At 42.3% G+C, this 20803-nt stretch overlaps 2 protein-coding genes across 3 annotated transcripts; both read right to left on the bottom strand.

The window, feature by feature from the left end:
- Positions 1–1244: 1244 nt before the first annotated feature.
- Positions 1245–6790, bottom strand: ecm1b (extracellular matrix protein 1b). 2 transcript variants are annotated; one of them, XM_012916149.3, is made up of 11 exons: positions 6525–6790; positions 5964–6020; positions 5511–5546; positions 5361–5399; positions 4789–4812; positions 4409–4689; positions 3502–3710; positions 2565–2847; positions 2284–2477; positions 2010–2097; positions 1245–1857 (listed from the first exon to the last, which is right to left on the bottom strand). In XM_012916149.3, the coding sequence occupies exons 1-11, from the start codon at positions 6592–6594 to the stop codon at positions 1675–1677; spliced, it is 1464 nt and encodes a 487-aa protein (XP_012771603.3). In that variant the 5' UTR covers positions 6595–6790; the 3' UTR covers positions 1245–1674. The 2 variants fall into 2 exon arrangements, with proteins under 2 accessions (XP_012771603.3, XP_004541375.3); XM_004541318.3 differs by lacking the exon at positions 4789–4812 and having other exon boundaries at positions 6525–6789.
- Positions 6791–14023: 7233 nt separating this feature from the next.
- LOC112430645 (nuclear receptor ROR-alpha A) lies at positions 14024–20256 on the bottom strand. Its single transcript, XM_024799019.2, has 8 exons — positions 20196–20256; positions 18592–18630; positions 17919–18040; positions 17357–17489; positions 17148–17255; positions 16957–17067; positions 15725–15834; positions 14024–15584 (listed from the first exon to the last, which is right to left on the bottom strand). The coding sequence occupies exons 1-8, from the start codon at positions 20239–20241 to the stop codon at positions 15420–15422; spliced, it is 834 nt and encodes a 277-aa protein (XP_024654787.1). The 5' UTR covers positions 20242–20256; the 3' UTR covers positions 14024–15419.
- Between the last annotated feature and the right edge of the window lie 547 nt (positions 20257–20803).

The following is a 20803-nucleotide window of genomic DNA, read 5'->3' as shown; positions in this document are numbered from 1 at the left end:
TCATGCTCTGGGGGTGCTTCTCTTCAGCAGGGACAAGGAAGCTGGTCAGAGTTGATGGGAAGATGGATGGAGCCAAATACAGGGCAATCTTGGAAGAAAACCTCTTGGAGTCTGCCAAAGATTGAGACTGGGGCGGAGGTTCACCTTCCAGTAGGACAACGATCCTAAACATAAAGTCTGGGCAACAATGGAATGGTTTAAAACAAAACATATCCATGAGTTAGAATGGCCCAGTCAAAGTCCAGATCTTAATCCAATCGAGAATCTGTGGCAAGATCTGAAAACTGCTGTTCACAAACGCTGTCCATCTAATCTGACTGAGCTGGAGCTGTTTTGCAAAGAAGAATGGGCAAGAATTTCAGTCTCTATGTGCAAAGCTGGTAGAGACAAACCCTAAAAGACTGGCAGCTGTAATTGCAGCAAAAGGTGGTTCTACAAAGTATTGACTCAGGGGGCTGAATAATCACGGGTGGAGGCCTGTAAAAACATTTGTCCCTCATCATCTTTTTGGACTTTTTTTTCCTAGGTGTTTTTTTTTTTGGGCTGTAATTGCTGATAACATGAGGTGATGTCCTTTACTGGTCCCTGAACTCACTGCCAGGTACTGTGGAGTCCAGTTGGCATTTAACTCCTCAGGCTGGGGGACAGCACCTTTTCTGCCATAATATATCAGGATGAAATCCTTGGACCAACTGTCAGACCCTACAGTTGGTACAGGGAGTCCTGGGATCCTCTTGGTGCATGACAGTGCCCAGCCATACAAACTACTGAGCACCTTTTTGAGCTGTTGAGATAAAACTTTTTTCAAGCAGTTTATGAGCCTCTTGGTCAGCTGGGGCCTTTCTGCATGAACCCTGTGATGGACTGGCAACCTGTCCAGAAGATTAACTGCAAATGAAACCAGAGCACCCACTTCCGTCCTGTGAAAAATAATTGTTCCCGAGGGGAGGGGTCTATTCTAGGGAACAAGACCCCTATTCACAGGACAGAAGGTTTTTTTGTTGTTTTTTTGTACCTTCATTTAGAAGGAGAAGGCAGGGCAGGCTTCATCCTCTGGCCAGGCGGTTTTTTGTTGTTGTTGTAAACCTTTTTTCTTTTTTCTATTTTTTATTGTTTTCCAATACATCCCTAATTTATCCTTTCAACTTCTACCTTGTGCTGCTGTAACAAGGGAATTTTGTGGTCTGTGGTTAAAGCAGCATGGACTTGTATCCAAAGTGTCACACAGTAAACCAGACAGAAAGGAAGATTTTAAAAATGTGTTTATTATCACTTTTTCAGAGAAGATCTTAACTAGAAACCATATAAAAGAGAAAAAAAAGATCTTGAATTTCCAAAAGAATTAAGAAATTAATAATCAAGTATGCAAAGAGGAGCCTATAAAAATAGTGGTACAGTGTCCTAGACAATAGTCTGTTTTAGCAACTATGCATGTAACAGTATGCTAAGTATGTGTAGTATAAATGGTAGAAATGCTCATTTGGTCTCAGAACGCCGGCAGTAGTTGAAGCTAGAAAACTCGGTCAACATTTTACATTTCATTTTGTCTTACAAACATTTAAGTGTTGCACGAATCGTTTCTGTTCAGTGACCGAATGCCACGTCTGCTGCTATCTCACCAATATCCCGAACAGCCCAGCGACAGTGGGGTCAGCAGCGAAAGGCCATACAAGCTTAGGAGATAGGGCACCTTTTCCTCTTCTTCTGGCTTGAGAAGTTGGTTGCTTTGGTGATGGCACTCATGATAATTTTGGAGATGCACTGTGGAGTCTCTTGTGAGGACGATTTGCAGCAGCGGCGGACAGTACTGGGAACAGCCCTCTTTGATGCGCACAGCTTCTGTGACATTTCTTCAAGCTGATGTCATGGAGAGATCAAAGGCAGAACAGCAGCGGGAAATCAGAACTCTCTGTTCAAATTTTAAATGTTGCTAGGCCAAACTTTTTTTTTGCAATTTGTCTTATTTTTGCAGACAAACTTCCCTTTTAATGGCTTTTAATGGGACTTACCAGTCGCGCAGAGCAAGCGGTCTTCTCTTCTTCCTGCAGGGGGCAGCATTGTGTCACAAAGTCCTTAAGAGGAAACCCAACAGGGAATCTAAAACACAGTCACATTGATGCAAATGCATCTCATGTTAGACTGCCCACAGATTATATACTTAAACAAATGTGTTGACATTTCACAGAGCAAAATGAATAGAAAAAATGGAAAAAACATCAAAAGAAACAAAAATAAATTATAGGAAGATCAGATCAAAGAAAAATGCAATAAATAGTGTCTTACTTCTTCTTGATGGTTTTGTGAGTGTCACATATCTTGTTCAGCGACACTTCCTCATGAGCAGAAGTCACATTATAATACGGGTCTGGAGACATCTGCTGGAAACAGCTGTATTTATCACTTTGGTTCAGACAGCAGGGGTAATTCACCCGTCCTGTGTTCTCACGCAAGCAGAACTTGTTCAGTTCCTCACGCCACTGAAATGAAGAGCAAGAATGAAGTGTCACGACATGGAAACTACTCAGTTAAGCGAAAATGTGTATTTTTAGCTGCTATTCTTTTACCTTCTGGTCAGCACAGTTGACTTTAGTCTTCTTATTTTTGCAGCAACTTTTGAATCCCTTCTCTATAAGATTAACGGTCTTCGCCTGAAGAGCCACCATTTCATAGCCTGAACGTGGGAGGCACTTGATGCTGTAGGCGGGGCGAAGCCTCTGGTTGTGACACACTGATTCAATGGTATCTGCGGTGGGTCGTCCAGGAGGAAAGCTGATGTCAGCAGCTCGGGGAGTAGATAGTTTCTTGGTCTTCCTTTCTATGAGGGCTATGGGAACAGGGCCGTGTGTCCTGCAATGCATGAGGCATAAGGTCAGACACAGACATGCCTCTTACGGGCTCAGGATGAATTCAGCATAACGGAAATGTGTTTTGCAATATGAAGCTACTTTTTCTCTTTGCCTTAAATGATAACCTGACATTACTTCTTCTACAGGACTCTTCTCTTCATTGCAATTAAACTTTTGAACTTGACAGATGATGCACGCCCAACAAAATCAATATAAGCAAGTGCACAATAACATCTTTCCACAGTAATAGAATCATTAGTACTATCATTTGCTGTAAAGTGTATTGTTAGATTAATACATAAACATAAATGCAATGTAGTGATAACCATCTCAGCTACTGTATTAAAAATGGTGCCTGCTGCTATGCATTTTTAATGGATTCATTCTAAGTTTATAAGAATTACTAATTTGTTGAAAGGCATAATTACACACAAATCAATATACATTTATGAGTACAATATTTTCTTTCTATTAAACGATCTAAAAAATTACTTAATGTACCTTAAAAGTACTGCCTTTAGTGGCTGAGGCAGCAAAGTATTTATGGTTTAACCTTGGTACTGTTTATTGAGACTGACGGAGAACAAATGCATTATCCTCTTTAATCCGAGTGAGCAAAAATATTGATAATCTTTTTTTTTGCTTTTCTACGCACCTCTGGCAAGTGTTCGGGTTAAAGGTGAATTCAGCGGTAGAGGGAAGAGGTTCCACTGGCAGCCCCTGTGTCGGCCCGTAGTTTGGGTTTGGAGCATCATTGCTGAAGCAGTTGAGCCTTTTGTTGTTGTCGTTTATTTTACAGCAGTGATACCAAGGATGCTTTATTGAAAGGTCCTCCTCACAGTACTTTTCAACTGACAGCTCCCACTTGAGTAAGCACAAAACAGAGTAACACAGACAGTCAGGGTGCACAGTGTGAATGAAATTCTTCAATAATAACATGAAGTCTGCACCTTGTCTGCTACTTATTGAATAAATTCACCACCTGAAGTTATGTTGTCAAGAGACAAATTAGAAAACAAACAAGAAGCTGCTAAGGTAACGCTCACTGAGGAATTCAACATAGTTTTGATGCTCGTGCCAAGGCCTGTCCGCCTGTTATGTCTGCCTGGGCTGATTAAACGGGCTTATCGACTGAAAGCGCTCAAGGTTTTCAACTTTGTTTTTAAAAAAACAAAACCCAAGTACCATCACCTCTGCAATGTGAAGAATGTTTCATGCTCCAATTATGTTCAGGTCCAATTCATAAAGTGGTTGAAAAAAATGCTGCTTTTTCTACATTTACAGACTCAAAAATGAAAAGAATATGAGTGCAATAAAAAACTGTATATGTTACTGTATATTATTAGTGCATTGTTCCTAAACAGCACAAATTGTGTTTTTTATTACATGGATGTAGAGAAAACACTACTTCCCTATTCTGAAAAAAAACCCCGAATCATCAGCAAAAGTAAGAGAAGAGGAACTCAAGCAACAAACACAGGTCACCATGACATCACTTTATATTTACGCAGAGCTAAAAAAGTATTGCTGAATTAGCTATAAGAGCTGTTGTGAAAACATACAGCCTGTGTGGCGCAACACAGGGTCACTTCTCTCTCCCACGTCTGGTTGTCTTTGCAGCATGTGCTCAGCCAGGCCTCTGCATTATTCACAGCAGAGGCCCTCAACTTGTCAACTCCGTAGCCTGAGTCAGGAAAGTAGGATGATGGGTAGCGCGGACGAAGGTCGCTATAGTCACAGATGGCTTGGAGATTCTCTGACGTTGGCCGACCGAGAGGAAACTGAACGTTATAAGTTGTCGGAAGAGGACCGCTGTAAGAACGGGGACCAACAGTTGGTGGGCCTGCAGGGGAAAGACCACAGTCGGCACTTTTAGCAGTAGAACATAGTACAGAAGGAGCAAGTTTAAAAAAAAAAAAATGTAAGTAAAGTAGATGCATACGTCCTCTTGGTCTTGGTCTGAAACCTAAGAAAACAAATAACATTTTTTTTTTTTTTAAATCAAACAAGAGAAGGCAAGAAAGATTCCCTGACCCAGGTGGTACTTATGAGTAGGTAAGTACAGTACTGTGCAAAAGTTTTGAGCCACTTGAAAAATAAATTGCAAACCTTCTGAAGTTTTTCTTAGGACCATAGCTGCCTTTTTTTTTTTTTTATCACAATCCAGTCTTTTTTTAATTTTAAATTATGCCACTAATCATTGACCTGGGAATCATTCAAGTATAAACAGGCTCTACAAAAAAATGACAAAGGTTACAAAGGCATAAAATTGTATTTTTACATTAATAAGCTGATTCACAAAGAGCTATTAGCTGAAAACTGGAGACATATCTCAGCATGGTGTGCGGTGTGTCCTTAAAGAATTGGAAGAAACTCTTAACAGAGAATGGACCAAAGGCAGCCAAAATACAAAGAAAAGCTTTGAGTGTGCTTTTAAGAAGCCTGGAAAAGTATTCCCGAAGACTACTTAAAGACATTCCATGGTGTTGCACACTACTGTGAATATCTGCTCACCTCTCTGCCTTGGTTGAGGCTGCACTGGCCGCTGTGAATCTGGGAAAACAGCAAAAAACCACAAAATATATTAATTTAATTGGGGGGGTATGTAGTGCATTTATGCCAAAACATTATAACTAGAGGTAAGACGATAAACAGTGCCCATACCAAAGTGACCTCTCAAGTCCATCTCTTTCTGCATCTCTAAAGATACAAAACATAATACCAGATTTTTATATACATTATTTTAAATGAAGTAAAACACTAAAACAGACAGAAAGACACAGCTTTATATTTTTTTTAAATTATATTTTAGTTCTGTACTCAAACTGGGCCACAACTAACTCAACCTGGCTGCAAATAACCTTAAAACAAGAGTGGTGGGCTCTTTCGGGGTTTAGAATGTCACTTCCATAAAAAGAGAGAAGAAAAACAAGACTATCAGTACATTTTCTAACCTTCTAACCACAGAAGACATTTCACTGCAATCATAAAACAAACCGGTTAAAAGAAGACATTCCTCTTGAAGTGAGAGCTGGCCAAATACAAGTATGAGCATGTGACGTTATAATTGGTAGCTGTGGAGATGCTGCGCTAATATGTGAATGCGCGCGCACACACCTTGCATCAGTTGGGGAATGTCAAAGGTGACCTCGTGCTGCTCAAAGAAGCGCTCATCTATAATGTTGCAGGCGGCACACAAAGGAGAGACAGAGAGAAAAAAGAGTGAGACAAAGTTACATAACCATAACTACGCATGTTTTTTTTTTTTTGTTATTGTTTGTTTGTTTATTACTACTGAGAGCGAAAAATGATGGAAGTATTGAAGAAGTCAGATCCTTCATCGGAAAAAAAAACTGTAAAAGGTAGAGTGGGACAAAATAAGAGAAGTTTTGGAAGTTTTATAAACAAACAAACAAATAAAAATGTTATTTTATACGTGCATCTGTGTGTAATCTATAAAAATACACGTGAGACATGTCTGAAATGAAGAACTTGAATCAAAGTGCTCAGAGCAGACTGCTTTGTATAAAAGTCTACCTGGCACCAGATCACTGCAAAATAGACGCTCCCACTGCAGCAGGAGCGATCAAACATGGAGCTGGGCAATCGGCCATGAAGCAAACACGAATTCCCTGCGAGGATTTCTAGTTGGAAGCAACAAAAAAGTAGTGTACCAACCTTCGGATGCTGAGCTCAGTAAAACCAAGAGCAAAGCGGTGGAACAGATTAGCGCCCAAGTCGGACCCATTTTGGACCTGATCGTGTCCGTGCCGTGCTATGCGTGCTTTATGTTCTGCAGCTGCAGCTGACTGTCCTGGCAGAGTGCGCAGAGGCCGCCCAGGAAAGCACGCTCCGCGGGGCAGCGCACAGACGGGCCCGTTAATTGGTCCAACACAAGCCGCTGCGCTGTCTGTCTGAGGAGCAAAAGCCCGCAACAGGACAAAAACTTTTTACGATTGTTGTGGGATTTAAGGGAGCGGAAAAAAGGTGGGAGGGAAGGAAGTTTTTTGACATGACTCATTGGTGATGCGTTCAAATTCCTGGTGCTGTTTAATGGGAATGTATGGAACCCTTATGTGGAAAAGCTCAGCTTTAGCATTTTTTCCTGCTTAAAAACTTAACATGGAGAGGAAAAGAGAAAACTTTTCAACGAAAATAAACCAAACAAAAACATAGGCAATCTTGGAATAGCAATACAAATATGTCTTGTAAAATAACGTATAAAATACAGTTTGTTAAATAGAAAGTGTTAAAACAAAGTATGTTTATGCTTTCCTATTTCTCAAGGCTACTGAGAACTTAATGCAACACAGTCTGTTTTTCTTAAGGATCAGAAGCTTGTCCTTATCATGTATCAGATGTTTACTTGGTCTTGATGTTATCTTGACCTATATACTGTGTTTACATTGAAATACCACAGTGTGAGACCATAAATGCCAATACTCCCATTAAAGCTGGCTGACTGAAAAGAAATCCTTTAAATTATTTTTTTTTTACAAAGCAGCAGAGCCTGAGTAATCCTTATTTTAATAATAGGCGAATCATTCCTAGCTCAGTGATTGTTTTGCTTATTGCCTGATAAATGACAAATTCCATCCAGAGTTTATGCTCTGGATTATGGCAACTTCCTGCCTCATGAGAATGAGTTTCCATAGCTGTCATCGACACCGCAAACACAGTCGTCAGGGTTATTTGTCAGACTTTGTGGAGGCCTGTCTAGACACACAATACTAAATATTTATCTCTGTGATGATTAAACTGATCATCACAACTTTTGTTTTATTGTAATAGAGGTGCGAGTTTGCTTTTTAGTCAACCATTTTTAGAAAGTTCCTCAACTAGAAGCATATTTACAAGAGGAAGAGATTTCAGCTTTCGGGTCCCTCTTCTGTTGAACCAGCCACTAGATTTGGGAGAAAGACACCTTCTCTGCTTTTAAGCTTAGGCTTAAAACTTTCCTTTTTAAGAAAGCATATAGTTCGGGTTGGATCAGGTGACCCTGACTCCTCCCTTAGTTAAGATGCAGTAGGTCTAGGCTGCTGTCACGACGTACAAGGTGGACTCACGCGCAGGACTCCGGGGATGATGTACACAAGAGAATTTATTACAGAACAATGTCCAATGAGTTTATATACACAGATACGGGGCAGTGCTATGTACAAAAGGTGAGGGGGGCAGGGGTCCGGGGAAAATCCAGGGGAACACGCTCGTTTCTCTCCACACAATCCAGACACGAATCCACTCGCACACCAGGAAAACAGTCCAGGGAATCTGTACACAAAGAGACGCTTGTTAAATGCTAAACACACACTGCATGGGAAAATACTTGCTGGGGCGCTCGACTTTCACTGACGCGATTCTCACAACGATCCAGCGAAGAACAGCTGTTGCTTCCCGTCTTAAATACCACACTGATGAGGCACAGGTGTTTCTTCCTCCGAGGGCGTGGGCCAAGGGCGTGAACCCATAATGAGTTCAGCCCTGGCGAGAGAGAGGAGAAGAGAGAAAGAGGGGGAGACAGCTGATCAGCGACCAGCTGAACCCCCAGGCCGTGACAGCTGCTGAGTGTTTCATTGTCATTCACTTTGTGTTACAGTGTGTATTCTTGTCCCGTCTCCCACACCTCACCCCCAAATGATCATGGCCTCTCCCTGAGCCAGAATCCTGCCAGGTATTTCTTCCTGTAAAATGGAAGTTTTCCCTTCCCACTATCGCCAAGTACTTGCTCACAGGGAGGCATTTGATAGTTGACATTTTCAATCTATTACTGTAGGATCTCTACCTTACAATATAAAGTGTGTTGAGGCAGCTGCTGTTTAGATTTGGTGTTGTAAAATTGAAATCAAATCAAAGAAGTTGGAATATGAAGACACTTCATAAAATAACACCAGGATTCAGTATCAAGGTAATGCAGTGATGTGATGGTTAACTTTATATGACAGAGATATGAAAAGCCTTGCTGTCCTTGTTATGTCTGTAATCTGTAGAGATTAGGTCCAGGGTCATCATGGCCTCAGTGTATGAAAGAATGACTGGAACACAGCTTCTCCAGCCAGTTTAATTCTCCTTCAGTTCTCCTTTGCAGTTCAAATAAACTTTAATACTGACTATTGGACATATGTTGTTTACCCAGGAGGAGTATTTTTCTTTTGCTGCTTTGGCTGCAGCTTTGTTGAGTCAAACAAATACGAGTATTAAAGGTGGTGCTGGTGAGTGCCGGGAGCTGTACGAAAAAGCTGAAATTCCTCTTGGAGGTCAGGGTTATGGAAAAATAAACAAGCCCCGCTGATACATCACAGCCTGTCATGGATGTTTAAGAAAATTAAAGGCAACAATTTTCTTTTTCTTTTTTTTGCTTTGACAGCCTCTAACAGTAAATGGTTCTCTGGTAAAAAGGAGTTTTGGGTAAGTCATGTGTCAGTGGAAATGAGATATACAGAACTGCAAAAACATCATAATATTGTTGAAAATCCCACGCCCTGCCCAGCTTTTGGGGGTGGCACTGGACCCAATCAGAAGCCTGGATCAGACATCTGTTCTGTCTTGCGTGCTGCAGCCTGCGAGCAAGCATGCTATGATGTCTTTTTTTAAACGACACTAAAAATGTGTTTGATATGTTTTCTAAGTAAGGTTTCGCATTTTTCTTATGTTTGTTTCTGCATCATTTCAAAGTTAAATTAGTTCCTTATTAAAGTACAACCCTCCTTTTTTTATTTGACTCTTAAAAGTTCTGTTTTAGTCATCTGCAGCAGTCATCTGTACCAGTCGGTTACCTCATCTAAACCACTTAACTGCTCACTCTCATTGTTTCACTGGTGTGTCAGTGCAGAGGTGCTTACTAAAGCCTACACACCAGGTTAGTCTGTTTTCTGCATGGTTCCTGGAGTTGAGTTGGAGCACTTAGACACTGGATGCAGATCAGAGAGTTCACAATAATAAAAAAGAGACCTAGGAGGGGAGCTCAGCTGAGAAAAATGCCCTCATGCACACAGGACTGTTAGTATTATAAAGTCTCTTATCCTTCTTCACCTCCAAGAACATTCTTTTTTTTTTTTTTTTTTTTTGCCTGTCCCGTTTGGCTCTTTTGCCATCAGAATTGTTGTCTAAAGGCAAAGAAAGATGCCCAACGGATTTACTTTACCAAATTGACCATCCCAGCCTTGCCGTAATGGTCCATTTGATTCACCTTTTATTGTTTATTTTATTTTCACTTACTGAATACGGGACAGACTTGACTGGGGGAAAGAAAGAGGGAAAGAGAAACAGCTGAGAAGAGGGACGGGGGAGAAGGGCAAAAGACAAAAACCAACAGAATGAGCAGAAAAAAAAAGAAAAAAATGCATATATCAATCACCTGGATCACCTGCTGAGAAAGAAAAAAGAAAACAAGCAGAAGAGAACGAGAGTAATAGAATAAACAACATCACAATGATATATGGGAATATGACAGTAAATACTAAATATTAAACATTATTGTGCAGCACATAAGATCAACAGAACACAGTGTGCTTTGAGGTAGGAGCCAAAAAGGGTGTAGTTTGTGGGTGTGATCACCCGTGTGTACACCTGTGAGCATGGACGCGCTTGATTTTTTTTTTTAAAGGTTCCTTCATGTAATGATCTGCTAGAGGGTGTGGGGGGGCCACAGCCCCGTCCTCCAGGGTATGAAGCAGGTATGGTGGAGATCAAAACTCCAGACATCCAGAGGCCCCCAGAACACAAGAGACCAAGGAAGACCAACAGAGGGGCAGCCGCGCCACTGTCCCAGAAAGAGCTGAGGAGAGTCCCAGATGAGGGCTCACTCAGCAGCCGCGGAGCAGAAGCCAGGGGGAGTTGCAGTGACGCGCCCGTGAGCTCCGCCGGCAGCCAGCCGTGCCTGAGTAACCGAGCCCCAGGCTGAGAGGCCGGGGGCACCCCACCTCCGAAGTGGAGGTGATCCAAACAGGACAGGGAGGCCGTGAAAGATGGGACCAAATGGTGCAGATGGAACAGATGCTCAGCATTCTTGCCGCTGCTTTTTGATCTGTGGCCACCTCACGCCCCGATAAGCGGCCACCAAGGAGTGAGCCGGTGTGTACCTGGACGTCTAGGTACCCTTGCCCCTGGAGGGGGGAACTGCACCCAGACCCAGGTGGTGTTACCCTTTTCCCTGCGGTGGGGGGAGGCAGACCGCCCCGACTCCGCAGCAGCAGGGAGGCCCCACACTCCATACCGCAGTCGGACGGCCAACTCCTCCTCCTAGCCCCCCCGCTCCAGCAGGTCGCAGAGAATGGGGGTGAGAGAAGACTCCAAACCTCCCTCCACCCGCTCATTGTAGTGTTGATGCATGTGTGTTCTAAGGTGCATTTAAAACCCAGGAGGGCATGGAGCTACCTGCCAGAGAGCAGCAGGTAAGCGCATGGTCCCTCCTGCTAGCCCTCAATGTCTACGTGTATTTAACATTGAGAGGTGGGCAACGACGCCAGGGGTGGGGTGTACACCCTGATGGTACTTTGGATTCCGTGTATCGTGCCCACCCCCAAGATCCTATATGTATGTGTAATGAGAGTGTGAGTAATGTGAATGTCTAAGTTGTGGGATAAAATTGAGGCAGAGGCAGCCAGAAGGGGACCGGGGGGGGGGGGGGGGTAGCCTCCTCTGCACCCTGGTGACATACCCCTACTCCAAGGTCCTGCATGTGTGGGTGGTTGTGGTGGAGCGGGAAGAGGGAGGCAGCTGGAGATGGGGAGGGAAGGAAGGGAGGGGCAAGTGACCCCTCCCTGGGGCCAGCTCCCCCGCTGACCCTAGTAGGCACACCCATACTCTGCGACCCACCAGGGAAAGGGGGCCCAGGCCCATCCAGACCGGGGCCCAGCGCAGCAGCGCCTCCCAGCCCCACAGAGCCCGGGACAGTCCACCCAACCCCACCACAGAGAAAACTGCACCCACCCCACCATCCACTCATCTTCCAGACTACATAAGACAATAAACACCCAGGCTGAGATCTTCCTCCACCTCTCCTGTATCTCCCCCTCCTGCAGAGAGAGCCCCTGAGGAGAGGAAAGCTCCTGCAAGATGTGACAATCTTCCCCACCAGTTGAAGAGCCCCCCAGGTGGCTCGATGCACCGGCGGCACCCTGCTCCAGGGCTGGGCCCCCATGCACCCACCCACCCACCTCCAAGAACATTCTCACGCAGCTGTGCCCATGAACAAAAGACTCTCCAGCCCACCCACAACACATAATCCAAATGACTAAATTACAGTTTCCTGCTGTTCTTATCACTCAAGTTATGTGAGGCAGACTATGAAGCTACTAATCCCACAAAAAGCCAGTGTGTACATGCTGCATGCCAACTACAAAGTATACACTCAAGTCTTTAACTGATGTGTATAGAGGAAAAATTATAAAAAGAACAAATGTGTTATCATCCCGATACTCATAGAACTAAATGCACATTCTTCCCCCCAAGAACAAGAATCATTGATCCAAACAGGATAGGGAGGCCGTGAAAGATGGGACCAAATGGTGCAGATGGAACAGATGCTCAGCATTCTTGCCGCTGCTTTTTGATCTGTGGCCACCTCACGCTCCTTTTCCTGACTTAATAAATCCTTTGTTTTGAGTCCTCAAACCAACCTATAAGCACTCACATCTACTAAACCAGTAAGTCAGTGTAATACCTGGCAAAATAATTCTCGAGCTTACCCATATGAAACTTCAGAATTCCCACAACTTTATCTTCCATTAAGGAAAATAACTCTTCTCTTTCACCAAATCACTCATTTGTCCGTTTTCCAGAGTAATTATGGTCAAATAGCTACTGCAGACATTCTTGGTGCTGTTTTGATAACTACTGAACACATACTCAACTCAAATTTCCTGGAACATGTCATTAAAGCTCGCTAATCGTAGACTCATGACCCCAAATCTGCTCCTCTTTGGGCAACTAGATGTCTCCCTTCCACAGGCAGGGAAAACAGGCTTGTTCCTCTTAAACCTTTGTTTTGGTAATACTTGAGTTTTAAGTTTTGTGTGTTATGAGGTTTTTTTGTAATATTCTTGTGTTTGGATTTCTGTCTTTGACTTTGTGTTTTTTCTGTATCGTGTTTCAGTGTGAGTTCACATCTCTGTGTTTAGTAGTTACCTTTCGGTTATTTCAGGTTACTCCCCCCACGGGACTGTCTACACCTGTATCTCATTTTCTCAGCTATTTCCACTTCCCTCATTACCCACTTTGTGTGAATAGTCCAGCTTTCCCCTCGGCCTTTGTTGCAGCATCCTCTCCATGTGAGTATTTTTTTGGGGGGGGTCTTTTAGGTTTTTATTATAATGTTTCAGTTGTGAGTGGACAAGTAAGTAAGCATGCGCATCTTTGCTATAATTAATGCTGCCTTTATGTTTAATGGTAAACTAGTGTTTTGATTTACAGTAGTTAGGACCAAATATTCCTATTTCCCATGACCTCGAGTCATGTGTACCACTCATCTGTAATAGTGAAATAACTTGGTGGAAACTGGAAATTCCTTTAAGGTAATAAACTACTAAACCACTCTCCTTCCGCTTACTAAAATCCAGCCACACAGTCAGTTTTCTTACAAACATCTAAGCAAAAGGAAGAAGAGTGGAAATGGTATTTAAGCAAAGGCAAAAATGACCCTTTTATTCTTTTGTTCTGCATAACAGAATATTTAAAGAAACCAAAGACCACTACATACAAGAGCAGTTTAGAGAGTTTTGTTGCCCAAACCTGCATGCAGGAGATGATGAAAGAAAATGTGAGCAGCTTTGATCGGAGCTGTCTTTAACATAAAATCTGTTTGCTGGGTTAATTACATCCCACGGATTTAGAAGCTTTTAATTTGCTTCCTCTCTAACTTGGCTAGCAACCGTTGTGTGCGTGTGTCGATGTGTGACAACCTCAAAAAACCTTTCCACAGACCACTGGTAGTCACCCACAATGACTAATATTTCCTCTGTTTTGCTGCAGCTGCAAATTTACCGAAATTTGCTGGAGACAACTTATTTGGATGTTTTTCAGTATATTCGCTATAGAGCTTTGACTGCAACAAATAAACTTTGGTGTTTGACTTGATAGGGATTTCCCTATAATTCGGTTAATTTTTCTTCCTTGTCTCAGCCTTGCATAAATATTTATGGTGATTTCACAAGCAGTCAAAGTGAAACATCTGCTTGGTGTCACAGCTTCAGCAGTTTATTAGAAGGTTTACAGCAAATTATCTTGAGGGAAATGCCAGCTGTTCCAGGGACAGAGATGATTACATACAGACATACTTAATGCAGAAACATCTCGACATTTCTCATTCACCCGCCGCTCTATTCAAAGATATGTAGAGAAAACAAAACAAGTTCATCTGGGGAAAAGAAGGAAGAGTTAGCACACACGGGAAGAGATTTCTACTTTACACGCTTGCACCTTTTTGTATTATCGCTACACTTAATGCAACAGCTCACACAATATAAAAGCATGTGAGGATTCATTTAAAGGGAACCATTTCAGTGGTACTGCTGCCCTTGTAGTATTTATTGGTCAGTCTATGACAGACACCAGCCTGAGGAGGAGAAACTTCTCTGGAGACATACAGACGCAAAGAGGCAAGTTTTTAATTTAGTATTCAGCATCTAAATGACACTTTCCGCTCTTCATGGCCGGCGGGTGTGACTGAAGCTGCTGATGTGAAGAGACAAGATGATTGACTTTCTCAGCTTCCAGGTGCATTAAGCCAGTGTTGCATTAAATACTCCTGAGGGCAAAAACAACCGAGAAGAAACAGGAACAGGATGTAATTTGTGCAAGCTAGCATGCACAGGCTCAACAGGGCATTGCATGATCCTTAAGGAGCATTGCAAAACTTAAACCCTATTATGAGTATGGAAGCTAAAGACAAAGTGGATTTCTGTTTTTAGACCAACATCTGTAGTTGCATATGGTTGCTTTTAGTGCTTGATATTGTTGTTTGTCTTGCAAAGTTTGTTGAAAGCACATTGGTTGGCTTTAGCTTTAACTTATATAGCGCAAATTTTATTTATTTTTTGACAAAGTCAAGCAAGAAAACTCTTGAAATCACTACAAGGTGAAGATACAAACTTTATAAAGTCACATTTGAATCCCTCTGAAGTTTGGTGTTTTCTGCTTGAAAGACAGACTTTCTGTGGACTAACACTTAAAAGTTCGAACTAATGATGAACAGTGGCCTGCCTTTTTGAATTTGTATGTCTGAAAGACACCGTGACACACAGAAGCTACAACTGGACAGAATCACAACAGCACAACCTGAGAGAAAATGAAGCTCTTACTCCACCGACAATGTGCTCTCGAAGAACATCAAAATATGTTTCTCTGGCATCATCAAAATAATTTTAAGCTATCAAAAAAAAAAAAAAAAAATTCTTCTTGACATCATCTAACAAAGAAAAGCTCTGCTGGAAGTCATATAACACTTAACACACGCTACAATTATTGTGTGTTTTTTATTATTAGAAAAATAGAATCTGCCAGAAAGTAATGAGACTCAAACTAATAGGAGTCTCTGTACGTTGGTGCGCGACTGTTTTTGCATATTCCCGTAGATCATCAGTGAGTGGTCCCCGGCAGAAGCTCTGCCTCTGATGCGAACAGCTCCTTGTAGAGCGGAGGAAACAGAGAGTGAGCTGTGAGCGGGTACCGCTGACTAAACCAGTGAAGCTTCTCCATGTGCAGACTGCACAGCGAGCGCAACACCCCCATCTTCTGGTACAGCTGCAGGGAGGACACACACATTTAGCCGTCAGCTTTCTACAGCAGCGAGGAAAGCCTGCGATCTTACGCGTACTCACAGATATGAAACATGGAGCATACAAGCCTTTTAGTGTTTGAACACCCAGGTGACTGATATTTACCTTGTGAATCAAACTTTCTTGATTGTCTCGGTGCAAAATGTGTGTCAGTCCCGACTCCACGCTTCTTTGAACTCTTTGAACTTTGCTCCTGTCCTCCAGACACGGACGATCTGAACACAAAGATGTTTTATGAAAGAAGGATTGAGTTTTTTTCAGGTTGCTCCCTTTAAAGGTGAAAAACATAACAAAAATCATAAAGTAAAGCATTTTGCAGAACAGGCTAGACAGCATTACTTGCTGCATGGAAGTTAAGTCCCTGGCAGCAGGCTGATGCTCTCAGCAGTGAACTTTAGTCAATTTTGGCAGGCAAAAATAGCAGGGTTGAAATCATAAAAGAGTTTTTTAACAAATACATTCAGAAGTTTGTTTCAATTCTATACTTTAGACATATAATGACATTAAAATCTTCAGCGGAACCCATAAAGCACAGCAGTAAAAATAAGGACTGAAGCGATGAGGTGATAGGATCCAGATATTTATCACGCCCTTATTCTGAATGTCCATTGTTAAAATATTCTCTTTGATTCCTTTTAATTTCAGTTTAAAATTCACGCAACAACAACGAGACAGGAAAGGACTTCATTCAAAGGCCAGAAACATTGTCGCACCTTCCCAACAACACCTAAGAACACTTTTTGGAAAGTGTTCTTTGTCTTTCTTGTTTTTTCCTTTTCTGTGTCTTTTCCTTCATTCATCAGTTCATCCTCATTCACTGCGGCCTATTAACTGAACTATGTCTCTTCACGGCCACTAGGAGGCAGAAAGGTTAACTTAATGGGACAGAATGAATTAAAATTACACAAGACAAAATGGAAAAGAGGCAAACTGGATAAGACACAGACACAAAACATATCTGTCATCTATATTTGGGCAGTAATATGATAAACCTACAAGATTTATTCATGCACATCTGACAGTAAGGTCAAGCTTATTCATCTATGACATCCATCCACCCATTTTTGTAACTGCATTTCCAGTTCAAGGTACTTATGACACTAACTCATAGACGCCATTGCCAATTAAGCCTAACAGTCATGTCTTTGAGAAGAAGTCAGAGTATCAAGACAAAGTCCCCACAGGCACAGGGAGAACGCCAAATGAACACATAAAGGCCGAACCCAAGACCGCACCATGTGCCGCCATCATGGAGGACGAGAAAAGAAAAGACCGCTTCCTTCCTGATGTGCTTAAAATGAACGCAGTATGAGTGAGACAGACCGAGCTGGGCTTACCTGCGTTGATGAGCACCAGGGCACTGAAGAGAGCAATCTGTTGCTCAGTCAGCTTTAGGGCACACATGCCATGTGCGAAGTCAAATACTGCTGCGATTAAATCACCACAAGCTGCAAGACAAGAAACCACTGAGCATTGATAAGTTATGGTGTTTAGATAGACGGTTTCACACCTTCAGATAAATCCTCACCCAAAGATTTGAAGACCTCAGTTCCAGCAAACTTCCCATCAAAGAACACAGTGTTGTTCTCTGTGTTAAAGAACCGGCTCATTCTGACCAGAACCACCTCCATGGAGCCTGAAAAGAGTAGGAAGGCAGGTCAGAAGAGAGTAAGATCAAACCTGTTCAGTTATATATATTGTGTTTTAAGCACATCCTTCTAGAAAAGGGAAAATCACCAGTCTTTAAAAGGGCGATCTGGTCGTTCTGGCTCAGCATACGGAAACCCGGGATGTGTTTTGCAAACTCCACCACGAACTGGACGGCATCAGTAAGTCGGATAGCGCAGTGCTGCCACATCTCATCTACTGACTGGGAAAGAGAGTCAGACAGAAGCTCAGTTTGCTTCGCTCAGTTTGTTTCTCATTAATCCTTTTCTTTCACCATAGATTGTTTAAAATGGGCTCTAAAGGGCAAAACATTTCACTCGTCTCACAAAAACTCATCCTCAGTGTCCCAACAATTCAGTCTGCTGCTCAAGTTTCTGTATTTTATCACTCAATTTACCCTGCTGTTTTCTCTCTGATCAACTGAAAAAAAAGATCAAAGAAAGAAGAGGAGGGGGAAGCGATGAAAGACGTTTTCTCAGTTTCCTGTTTGATTCATCAAACAAAACTAGCCTCAGACGTAAAGCATGTGAAATGACATGTTTTGTTTTGAGACTGTCTGAGTAAGCTCACACACATGAAGGAGAAATCGCAAAATTAAAAAATAAAAATGAAGAGAAAACAGTGCACATACTTTGCTCTGGTATGCTTGGATCTCCTCTCTGCTGAAGAGTTTCCACCTGAGAGCTTGGAGCTCTTCCACTCTGTACTGACTGGTCTCTCTGTGGGAACGCACAATGCTGGCACACAGTTCATCTAAAAAAAAGAAGAAGACGCACTTATGAATACTATAAATATGAGAAAATTACATGTTTAGTTTGGCTCACTGTGCTCATCTGCTCACCTATGTTTCGCAGGGAGTGAGGATACAGGCTGTATGTATAAAACTTACTACATCGCCCACTCTGCAATCACCTCTAGCCTGTAACCAATGGCAACATCTCCTCCACTGCAGTACCATAGGTCAATATACACACAAAAAAAGACTGAAGGCTACAAAGTTTTTACATCTGTAGTAACAAGTGAGTCTGAAAATTTGTCTTTCTACCCCCATCAAATCTAAACCTGGCAATGCACAGAAAATGAACATTTTTAACCTAAGAAATGCAAGACTATGTATAATTACACAGACTCACTGAATGCCATGCATCTCTCCTGAGTTAGCAGGGACACACTGCAATCTGCTGGGAAACAATGAGCATCGCTCTGCCCACATTCCCTCTCATTATGTAAAACAACACACTATATCATCACTACTCATGCAGTTGCTGCTCACAGTCACAAACACAGCACACCCATGCGAATACCTCGCTGCAACGCTCTCCTCCAGAACTGAGTCCTGATATCTGCGGAGCAGGACAAGGTCAGGCTAACTGGCTTAACCAAGTACATGCGCCACACTGAACTCATTTAAAGTAGGTGTGCACAGAAGTAAAGGAAGCATGGCCTAAATAATTAAGTCAGTTAAGCAACTGCTACTTTTCTTTTATTGTAAAAGGAAAACCATCAGGACCGTTTACAAAACAAACATGATTAAATGTGCTCAACATGTAAAATAGAATATTGTTTACCAAAAATAACTTAGAAATGGACAATTTTGTTTAAGGTAGATAACACAGACTGTTACTAAATTTGGATCATGCGTACTTGCATGTGTAGTAACCCCAGATGGCCCGGTTTCAGCTATGATTGTTATTATTACTACCATCTGTATTTATTAAGGTCAATATACAACCAGTTAATGGCATATATTTTGCATCAGACTATGGATAGTAATTAGACTAAGTCAGTTCCCTAACAATGACTTTAGCTCATCAGCGGCAGGCCTCACTACAATAGGCAAACCATCTGTTCCTCTCTGTGTACCAAACAAGTCCCTGCCAGCCTTGTTTACGCACAGCCCACAGCATGCACGGCAATACCATGACCCATGGACACACTCTTTAAGGTCATTTCTGAAGAATCCACAAATATACTGTTTCTTGACCTGATTTGGAAACGACGCTGATAAAAGCTATTAGGGAAACCACAGTGAGTTACTGTCACTGAAGTGTCTGTGAGCGTGAATGCTACATCTTGTGCTTGTGCTGTCCCTGGATTTCAGCCATCTGGGAGCCACAGGAGTGCTTTAAAAAGCAACTATTTTTATTCACTGATTCAGACTGGGTGGTTACCAGGAGCAGAGCAACTCAAACATATACAGGGAAGCTAATGAGTGATGCACAACTAACTGGATTAGAGAGATGCATCTTCCCCATTGCGTGCTTTATCTTGGGGGAAAAGAAGTCTCTGAAAGCACATGATCAATCTATATCTGTGAAGCAAGTGGAACCAGTTCATGTGCAGTGCATAGGTCTGATATCGGTGATCCTAAACAAAGGTGCTTAAATAAATTAAGGCTGCTTTATTGACTTAGATAAGCGTGACGAAGGAACGCAGAAAAAGACAATACACCACCTAAACTGTACAGTAACAGTTGGGAGGTGTTTAATGAAGCCCTTAGGTAAGTGAAAGCGGATTTTTTTTTTAGCCATGTTCATCACAAAACGTTCAGAGGAAGAGGAAACGGGATGTAACAGGCGAGGAAGACGTGAGTGAGAGCAGTTACCGTTAACTTCCCCACGCTATAAAATCAATAGATTGTTCCTCATATTTAAGAGTGGCCTGCACACAAAATCTTCTTGTGTTTTAACACGAGAAGACCAGGATTTATTAAAGAGCCAGCTAAATAAGCGAACCACAAATTGGTTCATTTCTTTGGTGGAAAACCTCGATGCTAATTAGATAACGAAGGCTCAATTACAGCCAGAGCTCCAGCGTTGCATCGTTTTCAATGTTTTAAAACACTGTAGATATCGCTTTTTACGCTAGTTTTGAGACGAGAAAGGAATGAGATTTGATAGCTAGATACCTGTCGGGGCTGCTGATCCCATGTCTGCTGTTCCAGCAGTCGCCATTACAATCTGACTGTTAACCTCATAGACAGTAGTGATGTTCGATTCGTGAACGAATCGTTCAATACTCGAGAATCACTTTACTGACTCGTGATTCATGATTCACAAGCCCAACTGACTCACTGACTCATCCCTGTTGTTGTTAGCAAACTAATTCCATTAGTAGAAATATATCTAGCTTATAATTAAAATTGTGGGGGGGAAACAACAGCCAGTTTCATAACAAAAGCATTTCTGCTCTGAACTGGAAGAAAAAACCCCTGAGTAGAAGCTCGCATCAAGAAAATAGCTCCTCGGTTCAGAGTAGCATCGCGCTGCTAACATGCTAACAACACATTTGAGCTACTCACCCCCTCGCTTCCTGTGCTGAATCGTAAGCATAGCTGGACCGGCCATCGGGCATACCGGGCATTTGCCCGGTGGGCCGCTGGCGATTTTTTATTTTTATGGGCCGATGGATTTTTTTTTATTATTATTTTTTTAGGAAGGGTATATATAATGAAAGGTGTTGGATTGGCCAATTGGTCATGATCGACTCTGGGCTGGACCAATTACAGCCGAGGAG

This window comes from Maylandia zebra, linkage group LG11, assembly GCF_041146795.1.
Source record: "Maylandia zebra isolate NMK-2024a linkage group LG11, Mzebra_GT3a, whole genome shotgun sequence".
Lineage (NCBI taxonomy): Eukaryota > Metazoa > Chordata > Actinopteri > Cichliformes > Cichlidae > Maylandia > Maylandia zebra.
This window is presented reverse-complemented; position numbering and strand designations above follow the sequence as displayed.

Coding starts and splice junctions, on each gene's coding strand:
- ecm1b (XM_012916149.3), bottom strand. CDS start 6,594: ATGGGTCCGACTTGGGCGCTAATCTGTTCCACCGCTTTGCTCTTGGTT. Junction 6,021..6,524: donor ACTGAGCTCAGCATCCGAAG/GTTGGTACACTA, acceptor GCAACATTATAG/ATGAGCGCTTCTTTGAGCAG. Junction 2,098..2,283: donor CACAAAACCATCAAGAAGAA/GTAAGACACTAT, acceptor ACTGTGTTTTAG/ATTCCCTGTTGGGTTTCCTC.
- LOC112430645 (XM_024799019.2), bottom strand. CDS start 20,241: ATGGCGACTGCTGGAACAGCAGACATGGGATCAGCAGCCCCGACAG. Junction 17,256..17,356: donor GATCGCCCTTTTAAAGACTG/GTGATTTTCCCT, acceptor TACTCTTTTCAG/GCTCCATGGAGGTGGTTCTG. Junction 17,068..17,147: donor TGAGGTCTTCAAATCTTTGG/GTGAGGATTTAT, acceptor CTTGTCTTGCAG/CTTGTGGTGATTTAATCGCA.